This window comes from Centrocercus urophasianus, unplaced genomic scaffold, assembly GCF_019232065.1.
Source record: "Centrocercus urophasianus isolate 14NV4802_14NV808 unplaced genomic scaffold, USGS_Curo_1.0 seq_1081, whole genome shotgun sequence".
Lineage (NCBI taxonomy): Eukaryota > Metazoa > Chordata > Aves > Galliformes > Phasianidae > Centrocercus > Centrocercus urophasianus.
The window spans coordinates 35,743-55,448 of record NW_024884233.1 but is presented as its reverse complement, the minus strand read 5'-3'; the positions used below and the strand labels follow the sequence as shown (position 1 = coordinate 55,448).

Below are 19,706 nucleotides of genomic sequence, written 5' to 3'. Positions count from 1 at the left end.
GGCGACCCTGCACGTAGCAGGGGGTTGGAACCAGATGAGCACTGTGCTCCGTTTCAACCCAATGCCATCCTATGATTCTACAACCCTCCACTCCCATTCTGAGACCAAGACAGATGTTGCAGTGCACCAGGCAGAGCTACAACACTCTCATGCCCCCCCCCAAAAAAAAAAACCACACAAAAGGAGGGTTTTATGAAGCCCCACTAATTCAGTGCAAGGAGGGCTGTTGTTATTGCAGTTGATGATACAGGGATGAGATTAGAAAAGAAAGAAACCTGCACAAGAAACAAGTCAGAGCAAGCACCATGTAAAAGAACACAACGTGCTGGGAGTTTGCTGGGGATGCTCGACATAAGAGCTCTGGGAAGAATAAAGCATGCCTTTTGTTGCTTGCAAAACCATCCCCAACCACTCCTAGAATGACAGCAAATGGAGACACAGCAAGAAATTGAATGTGAAAGTGGAAATAATCAGTGTGGCAAAGGAATCATTCACTCCTGCAGGGCTCCAGCTCCCTCGTTTCCTCTGGAGTCAAACCTGGGCCAAGCAAATCCCCACTGAAAGCACACTGCAGTGATTAAAGAGCCCCAGTCAAGTGGTGACTAACCCTTAAAGAAGGAGATCAGCCACTACTGCCTGCAGAAAGTTCCTCTTGCTGCCCTGGGGTTCCTGCTTTGTCTCAGTCAAATGAAATGATAATGATTGTAATAATGATAATTCAAAAAAAAAAAAAAAAAAAGGATTCAAAGGAGAACTAATTAAGAAGGCTGGGAGGCCCTTGCAAAGCTTTTCCTGATTATATATTTTCCTGGGATTGTTGTGTTGGAACGTTTGCAGATCTGCCCCACTGCTGAGAGTGCAGCGGATGAGCCCAAATCACAGAGCAGCTCAGCCCCAAATCCTGTCCCACCTCACCTCATCCAGGCTGTGCTCCTTTCACCCCAAGCGTTTGCTCCAGAGCTGGTGATGGGCTCAGCTCCCCAGAAAACCTGAACACTGCTGCTATGCAAACCTCAGGCTCCCTCATTTATCCCCACCCCCTATGCAGCAAAGCAGAAAAATCAAGCCAGCGGTGGTTTTGTTCAGAGAGCCTCTGATCAGAGCACTGTGTAATCAGTGGGCTTAGCAAGGAAATGCATGTAGATCCTCAAACAAACCTCTGTGGGAGGGAGTTTCTTCCATTACTTTCTCCAGTGGGCTCTATTTGTGTGCTGATTACCAGGAATTGCCTTCATGAGGGTTTTGACCAACACCACTGAAAGCTGTTGATATTGAGGTATCCAAAGGAAGCTCTTCACTATTGATGCAAGGACTGCACCCAAGGAGCAGCAAGCTTTGAACCCTAGGAAGCAAAGACAGACCCCAGGCTGCAAAGAGCAATAGGAGATTGCAGTGATGATTTGCACGAGGCGTGCTGCAGTTAACCTTCAACCTACAGGGAGAAAAAGAAGGAGGACAAAGTCCTGGTGACCTGCTTGCACCAGCAGTTGCAACACTGGATGCAGCTGCGTGGCAGCTTTTCTCATGTAATGCTGCAACCAGAAGGAGCATTTACTTATCCCATCTTCCACTGGCTGTGGTGTTTAATATCCCACACAGTGCATTGCCAGGCCAACAGAGAGCTGCCAGCCCAGTGACTGCAAGGCTCTCTCAGTTATTATGTGTAGCAATTAGAAATTCACACTAGTTTTGAGGAGCCCCCAAACCTTCATCTTTTGCAATCCAAATTTGCAGCCATTTCTCTGAAATCTGCATCAGCCCTGCTTGAAACAGCATCCAATGGGACAAAGCAAGCAGTGGGGCCTCTTGCCATGGCCACGGCAGCAGGGACAAACCTTTTGCCTTGCTCAAAGCCTAACCTTAAACCCTAGACCCTAAACCCCATCCCTAACACCTCTGCCTAAACTCTAATCCTAACCCTAACCCCAACTTCAATCCTAACCCTGATCCCAAATGTAACCCTAATCCCTAACTCTGACCCTATCCCTAAACCCCAAACCTAACCCAGCATAGCACAGGGATAGCAGTGCCTGCTTGCAGCCCTCAGAAGTGTTTCTTTACAGCAGATATTCAAGGGACTGCTTCTTTTTGCTGGCCTGGAGCTGAGCATCCCACAGTTAATTGCTGAACCGGGTACCCCACACAAATGCTTTGCCCCAACTAAGAACCATGGAACCAAGTGGAATTAGCCTGAATCAAATATATGAGGAGTTGGAATGCCAGCAGTGCACCCACAAGCACCACTTCCTTTAAATTGCTTTACGCAGTGCTTCCAGATGTGGAAAAAAACGAGTGGAAGTTGCCACTCACTGATGGTTTCACATCTGCTGGTTGAAGTGGCTGCTGTTGGTAATGAATTAGTGCTGGCGATGTGGCAGAGGGATGCTCTGCAGGGCTCCGTTGCAACAGAGGTTTTCTGTGTCATTTTTGCCCTTTTTTTCCATCTGCTTGGGAACAAAACCAGCTGCTCAGCCCCACTCAGATCTCAGAGTGCTCCTTCACACACGGCCCCTCTGATTGCTTTTGTTCAGAAACAGTGAGGGCCACAAAGCTTCAAATCACTGTAGTATCTGACTATCTTCAGGGGGGAATTTATCTTGCTGGGAGGACAATTCTCCACTCACACAATAGCTCTGTGATTGCCACCCACAGAGTTTGCTCCCTCTCCAAATTCGCTCCCCTCTCCCAAACCTGAAACGGAGACACTCGCTAGCATTTAATCTCCCTATTTACACATTTACACGTGCCATCAGAAGCTGTAAAGGGAAAAGACACACTCCAAGCCCTGCTTTGGAAGTCATGCCCTGGCCTCAGAGGTAAAATAATAAGAAAAAAAAAAAGCAAATTAAATAAAAGTCAAAGCTGCAAGCGGTTGCCTGTTTGCTTTTCACATCTTGGCACTGCTTACCCTTGGAAACAGCACATAGATCAATAAATATATCTGTATTTACACATGTTTATGTATATACACACACATATATGGATACATATAACTTGAGAAGTCCAGAAGAGTGAACACAGCAGCTGATCCTGTAAACCCAAAGACTGCAGACCCAAAGTCAAATCCTGCCCTGTGTGACAAGGCAGAAAAAGAGGGACCCAAAAGGCTCCCCAAAAGAAGGGAGGCAAGTTGGATTTCTGCTCCTACTTCAGCTTTTGTTTCTCTCTTGCACTGCATAGAACAAATGCAAATCTGCAGAAGCTGGGCTGATCCCAGTGCAAGAGATGCAGGGAGCAGCCTGTCCCATGGCATTTCCAGACCTTACACCAAACCCACCCAGCTCCCACAGCCATCTTGCTGAGTGAGAGCAATGCTGATTTTAGAATCAATTTGCTGAACCGTTCTGAACTTGCTGAGAACAGAAGCAGGCTGTCTTTATCAGACAGCTTCCGATTATTCAAGCCTGGAACAGCAAATGAAAACTTGCTGCTGAAGCAGAAGCTTCCAACCCACTTTTAAGTGCAAGTCTTCCCAACACGTTGGCCAACCCTGGACCCCTCCATGGTGCTCGTGTTGGAATTGTGTGTTAGTGTTTCTATTCAGGTGCAAGCTGACGGGTTTTCGTGGGGCACAGAAATATTTTCTCCTAAATAGAGAAGAACTTACTGCTCTCTGAATGAGCAAGGCATATTTTTAGACGTAGAGGCAATTCCGTTTTTATCAGTGATTTTAAGTTCAGAGCAATATTTTTGCTCATCACTGTGAGTGTGTGGTCCCAGGAAATGGCAGGTATGTGTGTTCCAGCCAGCTACAGCACTTCTCCACGTGTCTCTTTGGGGATCATGCACTGAGTTTCCATAATCATCAATACACACCATTTTATTCTGTCTTATTGCACATTCTCCAGGGTCTGCCCTGAGCCTGCTTTTGGAGCTCAGGGTCGACCTCCCTTCTCTGTGGTCCCTGCATCATCAAATTCCCACCCGAGGTCAATTGATTGCAAAGTTCACTAAGGAATAATGTGAATAATGTCTTTTCAAGGCTCTGCCTGGAGAAATGTGGGAAGAAAAAAAAAGGTATGAAATCATTTCTGCAAAAGGAAAGAAGGAAAGCGACCCTCAATGGGTTGGTGCACGGGAGACCACGTCCTCTCTGAATGCAACCAAGGAAGAATTGAAAGGAGCCTTTCCAAATTCAGCAGCTGTAAACTTCCTACAGATTCACGGCCTGAGCACTCACTTCTGAATGATGGATAGAAACACTGATGCACAATTCCAACATAAAAACAATGGAGAGTTCCAGGGCTGCCAACATGCTTTGTTGATATGAGCTGGTGAAAGCACAAAAAGGCATTAATTCAGTGCCACAAAACCATGCTAACATCAATGGTCCTTCCAGTCTCACTAGGGAAGTGTTGTAAGCTAATGGTATGAAGAGCTTCTGCTGGGTAAAGTGCACCTCCACTGGGAAAGCCTGCTGTCACCTTATCTTCTTTGTGCTGATGCTCATCAAGCTGAATAGATCTGTAGAGGAAACAGCATTTCAGCTCAAAGGCAGGGAACTAGGCTTGATTCATTGCCAGAAATATCATTTCCCCTATTTGCTGCTAGAAAAGGGATCGTTGATGTGACTGTGGGCCATTTGTGCCACTCTGCAGCCAACAACAATTGACCAAGGAGCCTTGAGTAACCCTAAAAAAACCAAACTCACAATGCATTTCAACGCACAAAGTCAACATCCCCCTTCTTACATCCTAGCCAAAAGAGCTGCAAGGGTTGTTGTGCTTGATAACTTGTGCATGCTTTACTTTATTTATTCTGCACAGCAGGCGTGAAGCTGGTTATATCTAAAGGGAGACAAAAGCAACCCAAATGGGCAGGATTACTTTTGTCTCCGCTGTGCCACTACAGAATTGATTTGACTGACAAGCTGTGAAATGCAGTTAATGAGCTTGGGTTTCTGTTGGCCCCGGTTGCTACAAGGATGACAGTTCCTACCCTCTGATGTGTCAATTTCCCACTTCTAAAGTCAGCCAAAGAAAAAGAGTATTAGCAGTGAAACTTAAGGAAGTATTAGCAGAGAAAGGAAGATATTATCAGAAATTTGAAGTAATTATCCTTCTTTGGAATAATCCTCGATAGGATGCACACAATGCCATGTAGTGAAAAGTGAGATGGAGGAAAAAAGAAGATGTAATTTACTCGACAAGCAACAGAACTTCAGCTTTGGCAGAAAAATGTCATCTGGGTTTATGGCATAAAGAAACACAGAGCTTTTCCTGTTGTTTGGGTGGACAGCAAAAAGAGGGTTATGTTCTAGAGATATAAGTCAGCCCAGGGATAACGTGGAATTCACAAAGAAAGATAAAATTAATTTGATAGGGAATTAATTGAAAACTGTGATTATTTTTAGCAAGCAAGCTATCGGTGCTACTTAAATACCACAATTAAATACCTGGGCAGGACTGGGCTGGCCACTAATTTAGAGACTCCTTCAAACACAGGTCAGGAGGTGACTCGTCCAGAGCTCTCCAGCAGAGCACACGATATCACACTGCAACAGAGAGCAGCTTCCATCCCAGCCCCCCTCCTCAATGCAGTGCAAACCACCACCGACCACACGTGGCATGAAACAAGATGCATTGGAAAGCAAGGATATTTTCAGCCAGTAACACGGGAGCAAAGACAACACGGGCTTCCCGATCAGTATTAATTTGAGATGCAAATGCTGAGCAATTTTTAAAAGCAATATTGCAAGGCAGTGGAAGGGAGTGCTAGCTTCCCAGTGTTTGATTTTAATAAGCGAATCAGCTCAAATCAGTGGGAGGGGAGGCTGTTATGGGGGTCATTAGCATGCAAGGCACACACACACCAGCAGGAAGGCTCTGTAGACCAGCACAGAATATTCATCCAAAGCATCTTCCTCACTGAGAGAGCATTGGTCACAGCTGAAAAACCAACTGAGCTGTCACTGAGTTTGTCAGTGGACGCCAGCCTGGGCTGAGCATGATGGATGAGCTACGTCCCCATTTGCAGGCATTTGCTTATAACATAGCTTATAAACTCCTGCAGCCTCAAGCTCCTTGCTGGGGTCTTGTACCAGATCTGCAGGTTGGTGGCTCTGCCTGTAGCAGGGGGTTGGAACTCGATGATCCTTGGAGCCCCTTCCAATCCAAGCCATTCTATGATTCTGTTGGCATTCTTGCTGCCCCAGGAGGAAGGCAGCAGCTTCCCAACGATGTGGATAACTGGCTGCCAGCTCTGCAATCTGTACACATAACCTTTCCCCATTACTGTCCACTGGCTTCACGGCCGAGCTAAAAGCATCGAGGGGCACACCCTTACTGTAATTCATGGTAGTGACTCATTAGGATACGTTAATTTCCCTCCTTGAAACCAACCAGACCAACCCGGCAGCAGCGCCAGCCTTACTATCTTCAGAAGTGTCCGGTTGTCCCTGAGGCTCCCCACCATGCCGACAAAGGAGACGCTGAACATGGTGAAGCCCAGCAGGAGCAGGATGATGGCTGGAGCGAGGAACATCCCTTCCAAGGTTTTGTGCTTCTGCCTCTCCACTTCGGCATAAATCCCAATGCACAGGATCACGAGGCCGATGATCTATGAGGAAAAGTGTGAGCCGTGCATCAGATGCCAAAGGGAAAAAATCAGAAACTCTGAGGAAAAGGTGGAGGTGGAAGAGATCCCAGAGGAAGAAAAATGTCCAGTGTACTGCTAGATAAAAACATAACACGATGGGTGAGCTGATGGCTCAGACCCAAAGGGTGACTGATAGAAAATGGGGTTCCATCAGGGTTCCATCTCCCTCCATGGCAGCCCTACATCTCCCTCACAAAGGAGCTGCATTTTGCAAGGTTTTTCCTTTCCCCATCTCACCCAATGCACCTGGCTGCTCAAGCTGACCCTTGCCCTGGGTTTACAGACCCTGGGCTGTATACAGCAATACTGCCAGCCTATAGACCAGTCCCCCAAATTACTCATTTCACTCCAGCACCTCCCTCAAGCACCACCTTGTACCAAAACCCACGGCAAGCCACTCGGTCTTTGTGTCATGGATGAAAAACATCATCAAATGTAGCAACGGATTATTTACGACCATCTTCCTCCCCTCTCTCCAATAAAACAGCCCTAATTGGAAAAGAGAGCCCAAGGGTGCCAGGATAAAACAGGGCTCTGAAAAGGGCTATTTTCATCTCTTTGGTTCCTACAGATGAAAGCCAACACGGAGATTCCAAGCGCTCGGAGCTGTCAGAAGCCATTCCCAGCACAACCAGCATGAAGCTGACTCCTGGAAAGGTCAGAGTGGAAAGCAAGGAGCATCCCATGTGATTTTCCTGCTGCTTTTTGCAGCTCCACCATCCTGCATCTCAGTGAGAAAATACTGCAGGAAAGCCTCAGCTCAACGAGGAGAAAACCCCCTCTTCTCACTCCTTTTTCCATTGCTTTACCTTTCCAAGAGGCTCCATTTCTCCTTAACGAATTCACTCAAACCCTTCTGGTTAATTTGTGTTGCCGACTCAATCCTTAATTTTCCTGCACAATCCTTTCGGAGGAATGATTTATTTTCTTCTCTACTCTGGCTGGACTCTATTTGTGGAGTTACTGTACTCAGTTTATGTTTAGCCATCCCTGTCCACTCCCAGGCTACATCTCACTTACAGAGAAACTGAAATCTCCCAGAAAGTCAAGTCCAGATCTGTGATATTTGCAGACTGTTCAGCTGCAAATATCTAAACAGGTGGGCCTATTCCTGATAGCAGGCTTTTCATCCATTTCCTTCTTTATCCTTTATTTTAAGCACCAGCTTGGCTCACTGGGATTAGGCTTGATGTAATGCTTCTCTCTTACAGCACATCCCAGGAGTTAGATGTGCACACTCTGCTTGTAATCTCCACTGCTCCTCCTGCATGCCAATCAGAAACACTTTCTCCTTTTTAATTCATTATCTGTGATGCAAATTAGGGAAGAGGCCAGGAAAACATATAAAAGAAACCCAGGAGTGGGGCTGAAGGCTGGGCACTCAAGGGACAGATGACGCATCTTACACAGACTGGGCTTCATCTGCTACCAAGGGAAAGAAAACAAGGAGGGTTTTCAGGATGCATTGCTTAACAACAGCCTTCCCAGGGCTGAACTGTTTGGGTTTCCCAGGGCTGAACTGCTCCTTGAAACATTCCAAGCACGTGGCATGCAGGAGTCCTTCCTCCCAGCATCACCGTAGTCCCAGACAACCCTGAGCACACACCTCCAAATTTTCTCTTACCCAAGACTAACAAGTGAACTGGAAGAACCAAAATTAGCAAATGCTCAGCTGCTCTGCCTGAATTTCTCACCTCTCTCTGCTCAGCTCTTGGCTTATGAAGTCCCTCAGCATTCTGCAACCTGTTCTGCTAAGGGTCGCCACTGCAGGCTGGAACTTCTAGTTAGAAATGAGATGAGTTGCTGCTCCTCAAAGCACCTTCAGGCATGAGAAGGCACCTCACAGAACAACGCACACCCTGAGGAAAGGGATGGATATACCAGAACCTCTCTCAGCAATGGGAGACTGCAAGGAATTAACAGTGAAGCCAGGAATATAATGAGTTTCCTAAGGACAAGAGGGGATTGATGCTCTAAGGACAAGAGGGAACTGAAGGGTGGCAAAGGGATTTTGATGAAAAATAGCTGGAGAAAAAAATTCCCTGAAAGCAATGTTTCTACTGAGAAACAGTGGATTATGGAGCAAATTGGCAGTGCCAAAGCCTTTGCTAGGACCTGTGCAGCAACATGCACTTCACAGATGAGCTCATCAGCAGAAGAAGAGCACTGAAAGCAGCAGGAAGAGATTGCACCACTCCCTGCAAAGCCTGGCTGCTCTGGTTTCCATCACTGGGTTCATCTTGGAGGGGTTGTTTTTGCCATATGAATTCAGCCAGCACAGATCTTTCTGATTCCTGGCATCACAGCTGCTTTGTACCACACGCGCTCAGTGACGTGCTAAGGTACATAATGAAGTCTGTCAGTAAACCCTCTGTAGTTACTCACCAACTGCCCGGTGATCACCTTAACGCAGTGCAAACTCCAAGGCAGCCAGCAGCTGCCCATAATGAGCGCTCTGCAATGCATCCAAGAGAAAAAGCAAACCTTCACTTACTGTCTAACGAGAGGATGATTATCCCATTTCTGCATAATCACTGTGGGATCAAACTGCCACTGTGGAGAAAGACAGTGCTCTATCTGATGGCAAAAAAAAAAAAAAAAGAAAAAAAGAGCAGGGGGATTCTGAGGGCAGAATCCCTGCCAAAGCAGAGCAACCTTGCAGCCTGCCAGGGGCCAAGCAGCAGGCATGGCTCTCCCCAGGGTGATCAGCATTAATGAGTCAATGTTAATGGCAGGCAGTAATTTCTCCTCATTCAGGATCACCGAAAGTCACAACAGTGGTTTCAAACCCAGGCAGACAGGTGATGCGTCCCAGTTTTGGCTGGAATAGGGTTAATTTTCTTCTTAGCAGATTGCACAGTGCTGCGCTTTGGATTTAGGATGAGGACAGCATTGATAACGTGCTGATGTTTTAGTTACTGCTGAGCAGTGCTTATGCTAAACAAAGAACTCAGGTTCTCATGATGTGACAGAGGGGACAGGGGCTGAGGGGACAGAACCAGGACAGCTGACCTGAACTGAACAGATAAAGAGACCAGAAAAAGGGCTCAAACATTCTGCCTACGGAGGCGACTCTTGTCAGCCACGAAGGGGAGACCTGGTGTGTTTCCCAAACAAATGAATACCTGTGGAGAAAGGTGCCTGGTACCAGAGGGAATTGGCTGTTCTGGAGGAGATGTGTGATTTTGACCTGGTCAACGAGCAGCCATCCCAAGATTCAGATGCCTACCAACCCAACTCACTGGCACCAATGGCCTGGAAACACAGAGAGAAGCCAAAGGTGGATGACACAGCTGTCATTCCTCAACAACACAAAGAAAATCTCCCTTCCTCCCTCTGGGTCTGTGTGTTGGCTGTGGACAAACATTCCCAAGAGCTTCAGCAACTCAAAGAGAATCTATCTTCCTTCCCACCAGTACAGAGCAGTAGCTCATCCATTAGAAGTAAGAATTCCTCTGCTTGAAAAAGGATACAGTGAGTACGCACCGTGATGCTTACTAATTTCCTTCCTTTTCTGTCCTGCTAAACTGTTTTTATCTCAACCCATAGGTTTTACCTTTTGTTTCCGCTCTCCCCATCCTACTGAGGCGGGAGGAAACACTGACTGCATTCAGACATGGAAAAACAGAATGCTCCCGTTTGAAATAAAATTGAAAACAGAGCTACTCCACCTCTGACAAGCAGCCAGGACGATGAATGGTGTTAAATCTGATGGTATAAAAGCAGCCAGGAGGCCTGTGGCATGCTGGCTGTCACACACCTTCTGCCTCTCATCACATAAGCACAAATATCCAATGCCTGGCAGATGCAATCCAGAGAAAATGAAAAAACAGAGCTACCTGCAGGGTAACAGACCTCTTTTGCTTATTTTCTTGGAGTGCAGACCAGGTCTCCAGCAGCTCTGGGAGATGATGAAACCCTCAAGGGGGAAATGGAAGGTAATGCAATGGGCTGTAATGGGCTCACAGCAGTGCTCCATAGGAAGCTCCAGCCCAACACACAGCCCTCCAACCTCTGGGCAATTGGCCCCATGCAATGGTTTCAAGCCACTCTCTGGTTTACCCTACACTCCTTTGCTGATTTTCCCACCTATATGTATTTACTTTCATTACAGAAAAGGGCTGGATAGGATCCAATGTTGTTCTTTTCTCCGTTGAACCAATTCCCTGCAGGCTGGATAGAAAACCACATCACCTCCTCTTCCAAGTCTCCTCGGTCCTTCCCAGTGAATTATTCTGAATGCTTCTCCATGGGAGGTGCTACGTTTTCAAGGCCTTCACTCAAAGCAACACGACGTGTCTGCACAGTAATTACTATCGAGTGCATTTGGCTGCAGCAAAACAGCCCCCCGTCACGTCTGGTTAATGAGATGGGAGAGCTGCTGGATGGACACAGTCACTGCGTGCATCTCCAGAACTGGGTCAGGGGGCTGGAAAGGCCGTGAGATCTGTGTGGATTCAACAGAGCAATGGCCAGCACAGGGACTTCCCTGGGGTCCACAGGGAGCACACACATCCCTGGTTAAAGGCAGGCTGAGTCAGAGCCATTTCAAATCATCTTTTTGCAGCTACTTTTCAGTTAATGAGGAATTACTGAGACTCTTCTTGCTCGCAGGCTGGACCAGCCACACACTGCTGTGTACCCCACAGACTGCCCTGTCTCACTGTGCACCCATCCATCAGTGCATGGCATTGCACATCCCCTCGCTAATCTGCATTTGCAAAGCACAGCCAAGAGCTACGGTCAGGCAGCTTGGAATTAAAACAAAACAGCACTTCTTCCTCATCCTTACGGCTGCTTTAAGGCATTTCCAGGAAAGCAAACCTCAGATCCGTGCAGGAAACAAAACCCCAGTGACAGGGGGTGGTGATGAATCTCTCACTCACACTCAGAGGTGAGCACAAGTCTTCTGGCACCATGAGACGATGCAGGCAGTTCTCCAACCCCAGGAGAGAGAGCTGCCCTCCCATGAGCTCACCGATAGAACAAACAAATCAATAAGGGGCGAGGGAGGCATTTTCAAGCTTTGTTTGCAACCCTATTTACTCTTCAACCTGCCCAGGAACACCAGAGATATTTGTGTATTCAATTACTCTGAAACAATTAGGCACGCATGTCACTACACACACCCAGGCAGCACGAGTGCATGGGGCAAAGATGATTAATTAGCTGTCAGGAGGAAATACCTGTAAATACTATGGACTGGATTATGCAAGGTTAACCCTAGGAAGGTGCCAAGCTCACATGGAATTTGGTGCACAGAGCTCTGGTGGGGGGATTTCCTGCTGATTCCCCAGGCCTCAACACATGCTTACACCTTCCAGCTGCAGGGGAAGCCTCACCCCATCACATCTGCCTCAATGATTTGAAACTGCTTAACGATAAGAGTTACTTTTCCTCTCATAATAACCAGCCTGGTCCAAATAACCACCGCTGCCACATCCACACCAATGGGTTCTGCCAGCTGCTCCAGCCCCATCCCCATCAAAGCACGTGAAGGGAATAGAACAGCACTGCTGCCCGGTGACCCCTTGAGTGATCAAAGTGTTAAATCTGTGTTTGCTGAGTGCTTTGAAACACTGCTCGCTGCCACAGGGCATTTCCAGGAGCTGCTCTGGGGGTGGGCGGTCCGAGGACGGCGCTCTTAAACGCATCAAAAGCTGCAGTTTTCCCTACTATGGACCAGCTGGGACCCTTTTTTTCTTTTTTGCTGATGTAAGAGGGACTCTGCGAAACACACAGCACAGCGCCAGGTTTTATAGTCGAGATTTGATTCCTGGAAGGAGGAAATTTAGACACTGGAACGTGGAAATTGAACCCATGGGGGTGACACCGTGGGGAACAACAGCAGGAAAAACAGCAAAGCAACCCGAGCACCTACCGAGAAGAGAGTGGCATAGGTGGACAAAGCGAATTTGACGCTGTAGTAATAGAGGAGGGAGTTTCGGCACTCGGAGCCCTGTGCCATCCCGGGGCGGCCGCTCGCTGCCTGCCAGACCCTCCCCGCTCCGGCTGCTGGGGAGCGCAGACATGCGCCCGATGCTGCTGCACGCACCACCAGCCTTCAACTTGAACTGCTTCCTCCTGGCAGGGACCCAGCCCGAAAGAGGGAAGGCAGAAACGCGAACAGCCGGAGTTAACCCTTTGCTGGCGCCTGCTGCTCGCCTTTGTTGCCGAGATCGACGGCGGAGCTCCGTGCGGGAAGGTTTAATTCGGTGGACGTTCTGCGGGGGTCTCCGGAAAATTGTTAGTGGGGTTGCAGGCAGGATCTCTTGGCATTCCAGGAGTGCTGGCAGAGCTGGGGCTGATCCTGCAGTGATGCGTCTTGTAGCAGCAGAGAGCGAGCGGCAGCTCCAAATGGAACAGAAATGGAGCAGATTTCCGCCAGGCGATCGTTTGGAGCTCGGTGCTGGAGAACAAAGTCCGTGTTTGCCTGCTGCAGATGGGGCAGAGCCTCTGCCTCAGCTCTGCCTCGAGCCTGCAGCTGCCTGGGTAGGAACATGGAAACAGAAGAGGTGTGTGGAGTGGGAAAGCAGCAGCGTGAGACCATACGGGAGGGGTCTCCATATCAGCCTCCACAACACGGCTGTGAAAATGGAAAACGGGAGAGAAGATTCGTGTTTAACAAAAAGAGCAAAAGTGAGGCTGGAGGAGCTGGGAAATGGATTAAGGAAATGGTGGACGGATTAAGGGAAATGCAGCCACTGCTGTGATGTTGCTTCCTTGATGCTGGGAAGCACTTGGGATCACCAGCAAAGGGAAAAACCTTCATTTCTGCAGTGTGCTGCAGTTTGGAGAAGTAAAGAAAAAAGCACTGCTGTCCACTGCATGGTTCATTGCCCTGGGAAATGTTTTAAAAAGCCCCATCAGTTGATGGGAAGGCAGCAGAGGTGCAGTGCTTCTCTCTTGCAGAGAGAAAAGGAGAATTATCGTGAGGTTTGGAGAAGTGCTGTGACTCCGGGCTGCACCCAAATGCTCGGCCCCATATTTACCCATCTATGGTGCTAGAGTTTCTCACATCAGGTCTTAGGAGATGAAGAGCAATTCAGCACAGCAAAACAGCATACCCCACAGTCCTTTTGGCTCACCATCCTGCTTTCACTGGTTGTTACACAGGGACAGAGTGGGCTGGCTTTGGCGGTGCGTTGTCTCCCCTGATGGGATGGGCCATAGAATCACAGAATCAAGGTTGGAAAAGATGTCTAAGCTGCCCAAGTCCAACCCCAACCCATCCCATGGCTCTGTGTAGCTGTGCCAATGCATCGCCACTCTTAGAGAAGCATTTCCTAATGCCCAACCTCAACCTCCCCAGCACAGCCTGAGGCCTTTCTTACTGTTGTTACCTGGGAGAAGAGGCCATTGGCTTCAGTCACTCATCAGCCCATCCAGATCCCTCTGCAGCACTTTCCTGCCCTCACACAGGCCAACCCTTTCTCCCAACGTTGTGTCATCTGCAAACTTTGATGCAAGGTTTCTAGAACAATGGCATTTGGCTAATGCTTTATTTAACATTTTAAAGCCTGAAGCTCTCGAGCTGCACGTGGGAGCCATTCTTATTTCTTGGGCAGTGCGTACACCAAGCTGCCAGCTTCCAAATTAAATCACTGCATTCTGTAAGCCCAAGCTACATTTAGCCATCAGCTCCCACCTAACATGCAGCCCTTCCCCACGCCGAGTCGTCTCAGCTTTGCTGTCCCCCTCCTGTAGCACATGAAATCATTTAACAGATGCACCAGCAAATGAAAAGACTTTCCATGGTGCAATTGCATCGCTTGAATGACAGCTTGGCCTGCATTTTCCCAGGCAGGCAGCAATTAAAGTGGAAATGTTAATCTGTGCTGCTGCAAACCACGGCGCAGCTGGCTCAATACCATCGTGAGCAGCCATCAAGAATAAAGTGAGCAGTGGGGATGGGAGGAGAAATCGTTCTGAGGAGTTAAGATAATAAGCAAGCAGCGCTGGGTGGTGATGAACAGGAATAAAACCTAAGCATTAATGTGCAATTTTCTGATTTGTAAAACTCTGATTACAGGAGGAGGGCAAAGACTGGGGCTGGGGGATGCCAGGCTCAGCGTCATGCTGTGCCCATGCCAATGGCACAGAGATGTGCAGCAGAGGCATTTCTGGCTCCTAGGGTTCAATTGCACTTGAGCATCCTCCTGGCTCAGCCAGTTCTGTAGAGCATCACTTCTAATTGCACAGCACAGAGCTGTCCTTCACAAACCTGCGTTCTCCCCTTGAGAACCAAGCAATGCTCTCAGCCTCAGCAGCCTGAAGCCCTGCAAGGAAAGCAGAGAGGGCAGGAGAGCATCACATTTACCATGTCTGCAAGGTTCACGTGTGCCAGGAGTTTCTGCCTTTTCCCTGCAGCTCCTAAAAGTCCCATTCACTGTGTTCACTTTTCTCTGTTGTTCTCCTTATTTTTAGCCATCTTTGTGCTCAAAGCCCCAAAGACTCTGCTCCAAAGCCCGAAGTCGCTGACGTTCTCCCTCTTCATTAAAACACCTGGCTAATTAACCCACATATAAATCAAATCATAAACTCATTACACAGGTTCCCTGCGCTAGGAATAACTAAGAACTTAAAACCTTCTGTCTCTCAATCTCACCACGTGTTGAGGGTCCAGAAACACTGATGGAGGCTCTGCTGGGCTTTCCTACTGTCCCTAATTCTCATTCTTGTGCTCAGATTTGGTCTCTTCCATTGGTGTTTCATGCCTGGCCGTGACACACCAGCCTAAGTACGCTAAATAACAAAGCCATGGGACTGCAGAATTGACCCAGCAGCTCAGGGTTGGGAGTGGAGGAGGAATTCTGCAGCTCTTTGTTCCTAAGGACTCCAATGGATTTAGTTTTTAGAGGATTATCCTGAGCACATATCCTCCGTGTTGTTGCTTTTTCCCTTATTGGTGCATATTTTCTTTTTTAAAAATCAAAAATCTTCCTGGAAGGTCCTTGAGCTTGTTATGATCACCCAGCACAGAGCCAATGCAATCAGGCAGCTGTAATTTCAACCGTAGCAAACATCCCTCCTGTGGTTTGCTTGCATTTTGGGAGGGAAAGTTTCCATGTGGGGATTGAATGTGCCATCACAACAGAAGGCAATGGGTGGGAGAGACCCTGTGTCTCATTCAGCAATGCATCACTGCTGCTGTCACAGAACTATTTGGCAGCTTAGGTGCTCAGCACACCGTTAAACCACCAACACACAGCCTGGGAACCAGAGAAATTGCTGCTGCCTCATGCTCAGCTGCATGCAGGAGACACGCAAGCTCTTCCCAAACTCCAACCTGTGCCAACACACTCCAGCCCTACAGCAATGGAGAAAACCCAAACCTCAAATGCAATAACAGCTTTAATTTGCAGAATTTATACATGGCTCAAGCACCAGTGCAGCTTCTGTTCTTTCCCAACCATGCAATCCAAAGTCAGAGCCCTGATGATAGGCAAGCATCCCCCAGCCCTGCTGTACAACCTGTGATGCTGTGATTTGATGATCCCGACTCTGCTCCCACCCCCAGGCCTCCAAGAAGTTAAGAACCTGAGCAGAGTCCTCTTGCTCCCAACCCCTCCCAATTTCACACTGCACTTGTAGCAAACATCAGACTCTATAACATACCTCAGAGGAGCATCTGAAGCCACCAGAAGCAAATGTGATTAATGGGGAGGAAGAAAAGTCCCCACCCTGGGTTGACTTAAAAGCTAAAAAGCCAAACTCCAGTCTGAGCTCTGCACTGCAGCGTTAAGCACTCTGATCAGCCACCCTGTAAGGAGAAAAGCCATCATGTCATGGTAGAAAACTATCCTAGCCACAAGTAGGAGCAGATTTTGGTGTGACACCATCTCTCCAAGCTTGCAATTTATCTCCATTCATCTACAAAGCAGCCCGAAGCCAGGTGCCACCGACTCCTAGCAGTGTCAGGGTCTGTTTGTTGGTTATCCCATGGAGGAAAAAGATTTACAACCCTGCACCAGATCCCTGGAGGAAAAGCCACCAGTCACACAAATTTGCCATTATAAAACCATTTTGCACGCAGCATCAACAGCACGATTTAGCCTACTGACAACCATCTGCCCCCATGAAACATCTGCAACTTCTGCACCCGATGGAAAAGGTGGGACTGCAAGAGCTGCATCGCCTTCCCAACCCCACAACACTTCAGTTTCCCCCCCCAAATCTGAAATTCAGAACACAGAGGTCCTGCAGATGGGATTGGGGTGGCCAGGGGGATGGAGCAGTTTGCTGGTGGAGCTTCAGAACCATTTGCAAATTGAGGCAAAACCAGTGAGCACAAGGCCAAGCTCCCACATGGCCTTCCCATCAATGCTCCCCATTGCAGCCCACTATAGGTCAATAGTGCCCATGCCAAGAGCTGCCTCCTCCACTGCAGCACCGCCAGTGAAAGCACCAATGGTTTAAAACCCCCCAGTGCTCACTTCAACCAAGAGACACCAACTCCCCAAAGCCTCTGCACAAATACACTGAGCAGATGCTAAGCCGCACTGAGAATAGATAGAACAGATCCCCAGGAACAAAAATTGCTTCTAGATAGATAAACACTGCTCAGTGTCCAACAACAAAGCATTTTCCTTTGAGGTGTGCAATCAGAGGCGCAGCACCCAGTGAGCTCCAATTGCTGTCAGTAGTCAGCCAGCAAAAACAGTGTGATGCCGCACATGATGCTGAGGTTTGGCATTGGTTGTAGTGCTGGAACAGGAATCAGATCCCTTCCCTTTGTTGTGACAGTTTACCATAAATGTATGTTTTCCAGCATCGGTCTCAGCTTGAACTCACAGCACAAATGACTCATTTCTGCTGCAGGAAAAGCAGAGTTTGCAGGAGGAACCTCAGTTAAACAACAACTGAGGAAAGAAAAAAAAAACAACACAACAAAGAATCACATATAAATAAAGGAAATCAAGGAGCCAAGGGCAGAGTGACGCCGCCAGCCCCAAACAGCACAGCTCAGGGCCATGCCAAACACCAGCACAACCCCCACCACCACATCTGAGTGGGAGACACCAGCTGGCAACTGGATCTACCTACAAATCAACCCCTGCAGCCCCTTTCGTTGCTCCTCCAATCCTTACCCATCCCAGTGGCTTTTCCCTGTGCTCAACACCCAGCGAAGTCATGAGGGCCTTTTCCAGCTCTTGTCTTCAGGAGCTTTATCCATCCTGACGGCTGCTGGAGCTGCTCACAATACAGTTATCTAATCAAGCCCTTCCTTCAGCAGCGTCTGGTGAGGGAACAGCAGCAAAGCCTGCACGGCACTGGGAGGATTCTGCCTGGGCGCTGCCCTCGGTTTACTTCCAGCCCAGGAGAGACACGACTGGAAATCCAAACCCACGCATTGGCATCATCCCCATCTCAAGGGACTGGGATCCCAAGGCCAGGCTGTCAGCATGGAGAACGCAAGCATCTCTTCTTCTGGGAGCAAAGCATGAGCTGCCAGGAAATAAGGAAGCTTGTCTGACAACACCCAGAACATTTACGCTTGGCAATTTCTCAGACACCCTCAGGAAGGGCTTTTAAGGAGGGAATCCCAAGCTTCAGTTGTACCAGTCAGCTATTTCCAGCTGTGTTTTTTGGCATTCTCAAAAAGCACTCGCACTGCAGGAAGCTCTCGCTACCATGAGTTTTCTATGGAAGCTCAGCACGCTCCAGGCAGGGTGTTGTTGGCCAGTAGCAAGCAGACCCCATCCAGCTTCATTTCCCAAACTCAACCCAAACAATGGTGGCTTCCAAGTCATGGAACTGCTCCCTTTTTTTTTTGGGGGGGGGGGGGGGAATTGAGCTGCAAACTGATTGGGGAATGTTTGCATAGAGCCAGGATGCTGAAATCTCCCTATGTTGCCCCCAAATTCCATCAGCTCCAGGTCATTTCCCTCCTGCCCCAACATCGAGCCATCCTTTTTTATTACTCTTATAATGACTCTGAAATGTGCAAGTCAGTGTCCAAAAGAAAAACAAGAGGAGGAAAGAAGAGAGGTAACTCGAGCAAGATGTATTTGGGTTTAAATTGCTTCGAGCAATCATCCAATTGAGCTGACTTCATTTCATTTGCACACAGCCCTGCGAGCGGAGCGCTTTGCGTTATGGATAATCTCCGCTCTTCATTTAGAGCGCTTTTGGCAGACGTTGCCGGCTGGAAATAAAGCCATCATTTAATAAATAAAGGCCAACACTTGGAAATGCGCAGTGCTCCCGACCTAACTAAGAGTTATGTTGAGTGGAAAAGCAGCAGAGGCATATGGAGATTTCTTTGTGTGCTGCTGGCCAAGCCCTGAGGAAGCTAAAAACAAACCAGAGGTTTTTCCTTCTGCTCTCAAGGTGCTGCAACCTCCCAACAAAAACACCATCATTAGGGAGGACGGGCTTGGACCACATCCTGGTTTTGGACCTGTTCAGTCTTCCTTCCCAGCTTTGGTTGCTGCTCCTCTGCTGTGCTTCCAAGCAGCTGTTCCAAACAGCCCCACTGGTTCCATTCCGAGAAATTCAGTCACTTCACTGAACCTCCAAGCAAATCCTCCCCAAATCCCACAGCTCACCTTTCCCTCAACTCACTTTCCAGCATGCCCTGGGCACCTGCAACAGGGAACACATCGGCGGACTCACCTGCAGCCTGCAAGGCATTGCCAACACCATGGCTGCAGATTTCTTTTTAAGGAGAAAAGGAAAAAAAATTTCATCTCACCTTTGATCTTAGCATGCTGGTGTGGACACTGTGACCAAGCAATGCCTGGAGTTCTTCAGAAGGGCCTGACCCTTTCCTGTCAGAAGGGCCTTCCTGGACAAAGCAGAGATTAAAAGCTGCTCAGAATCAGAGATTTAACAACTGCATCCACTTCAAGCAGGAATACCTGAACTTGGAGGCTGCTGCACCCTGCAGATTGGGTGACAAGCCTGCTATCATCCCCAGCCCCAGATATCACATCCATCAGCATGAGAACAGCTTAGAAGAGAGCAGCTCTCAAGAGTTCGTATCGCTGAGATGCCTAAAGCTTGCCTTCTTTCCTTCTTTGGACTTAAGAGATCAAGGTGGGTTTCCAGTTGAAACACAGCACTTTGGGCTGCTGATGGACTGCCACATGAAATGCTCAACCCAG

General features: G+C 48.3%; 1 protein-coding gene across 2 annotated transcripts in view; it reads right to left on the bottom strand.

The window, feature by feature from the left end:
- The window catches only part of LOC122167932 (tetraspanin-15-like), a 31,815-nt gene extending 18,789 nt beyond the window's left edge, over window positions 1–13,026 (bottom strand). The window contains exons 1-2 of one of the 2 annotated variants that reach the window (XM_042832864.1): window positions 12,479–13,026; window positions 6,373–6,558 (exon numbers count right to left, since the gene is read on the bottom strand). In XM_042832864.1, the coding sequence (XP_042688798.1) occupies window positions 6,373–6,558; window positions 12,479–12,565 (273 nt within the window). In that variant the 5' untranslated portion in view covers window positions 12,566–13,026. The remainder of the gene's footprint in view (window positions 1–6,372; window positions 6,559–12,478) is intronic. The other variant, XM_042832873.1, reaches the window with a different exon arrangement.
- Between the last annotated feature and the right edge of the window lie 6,680 nt (window positions 13,027–19,706).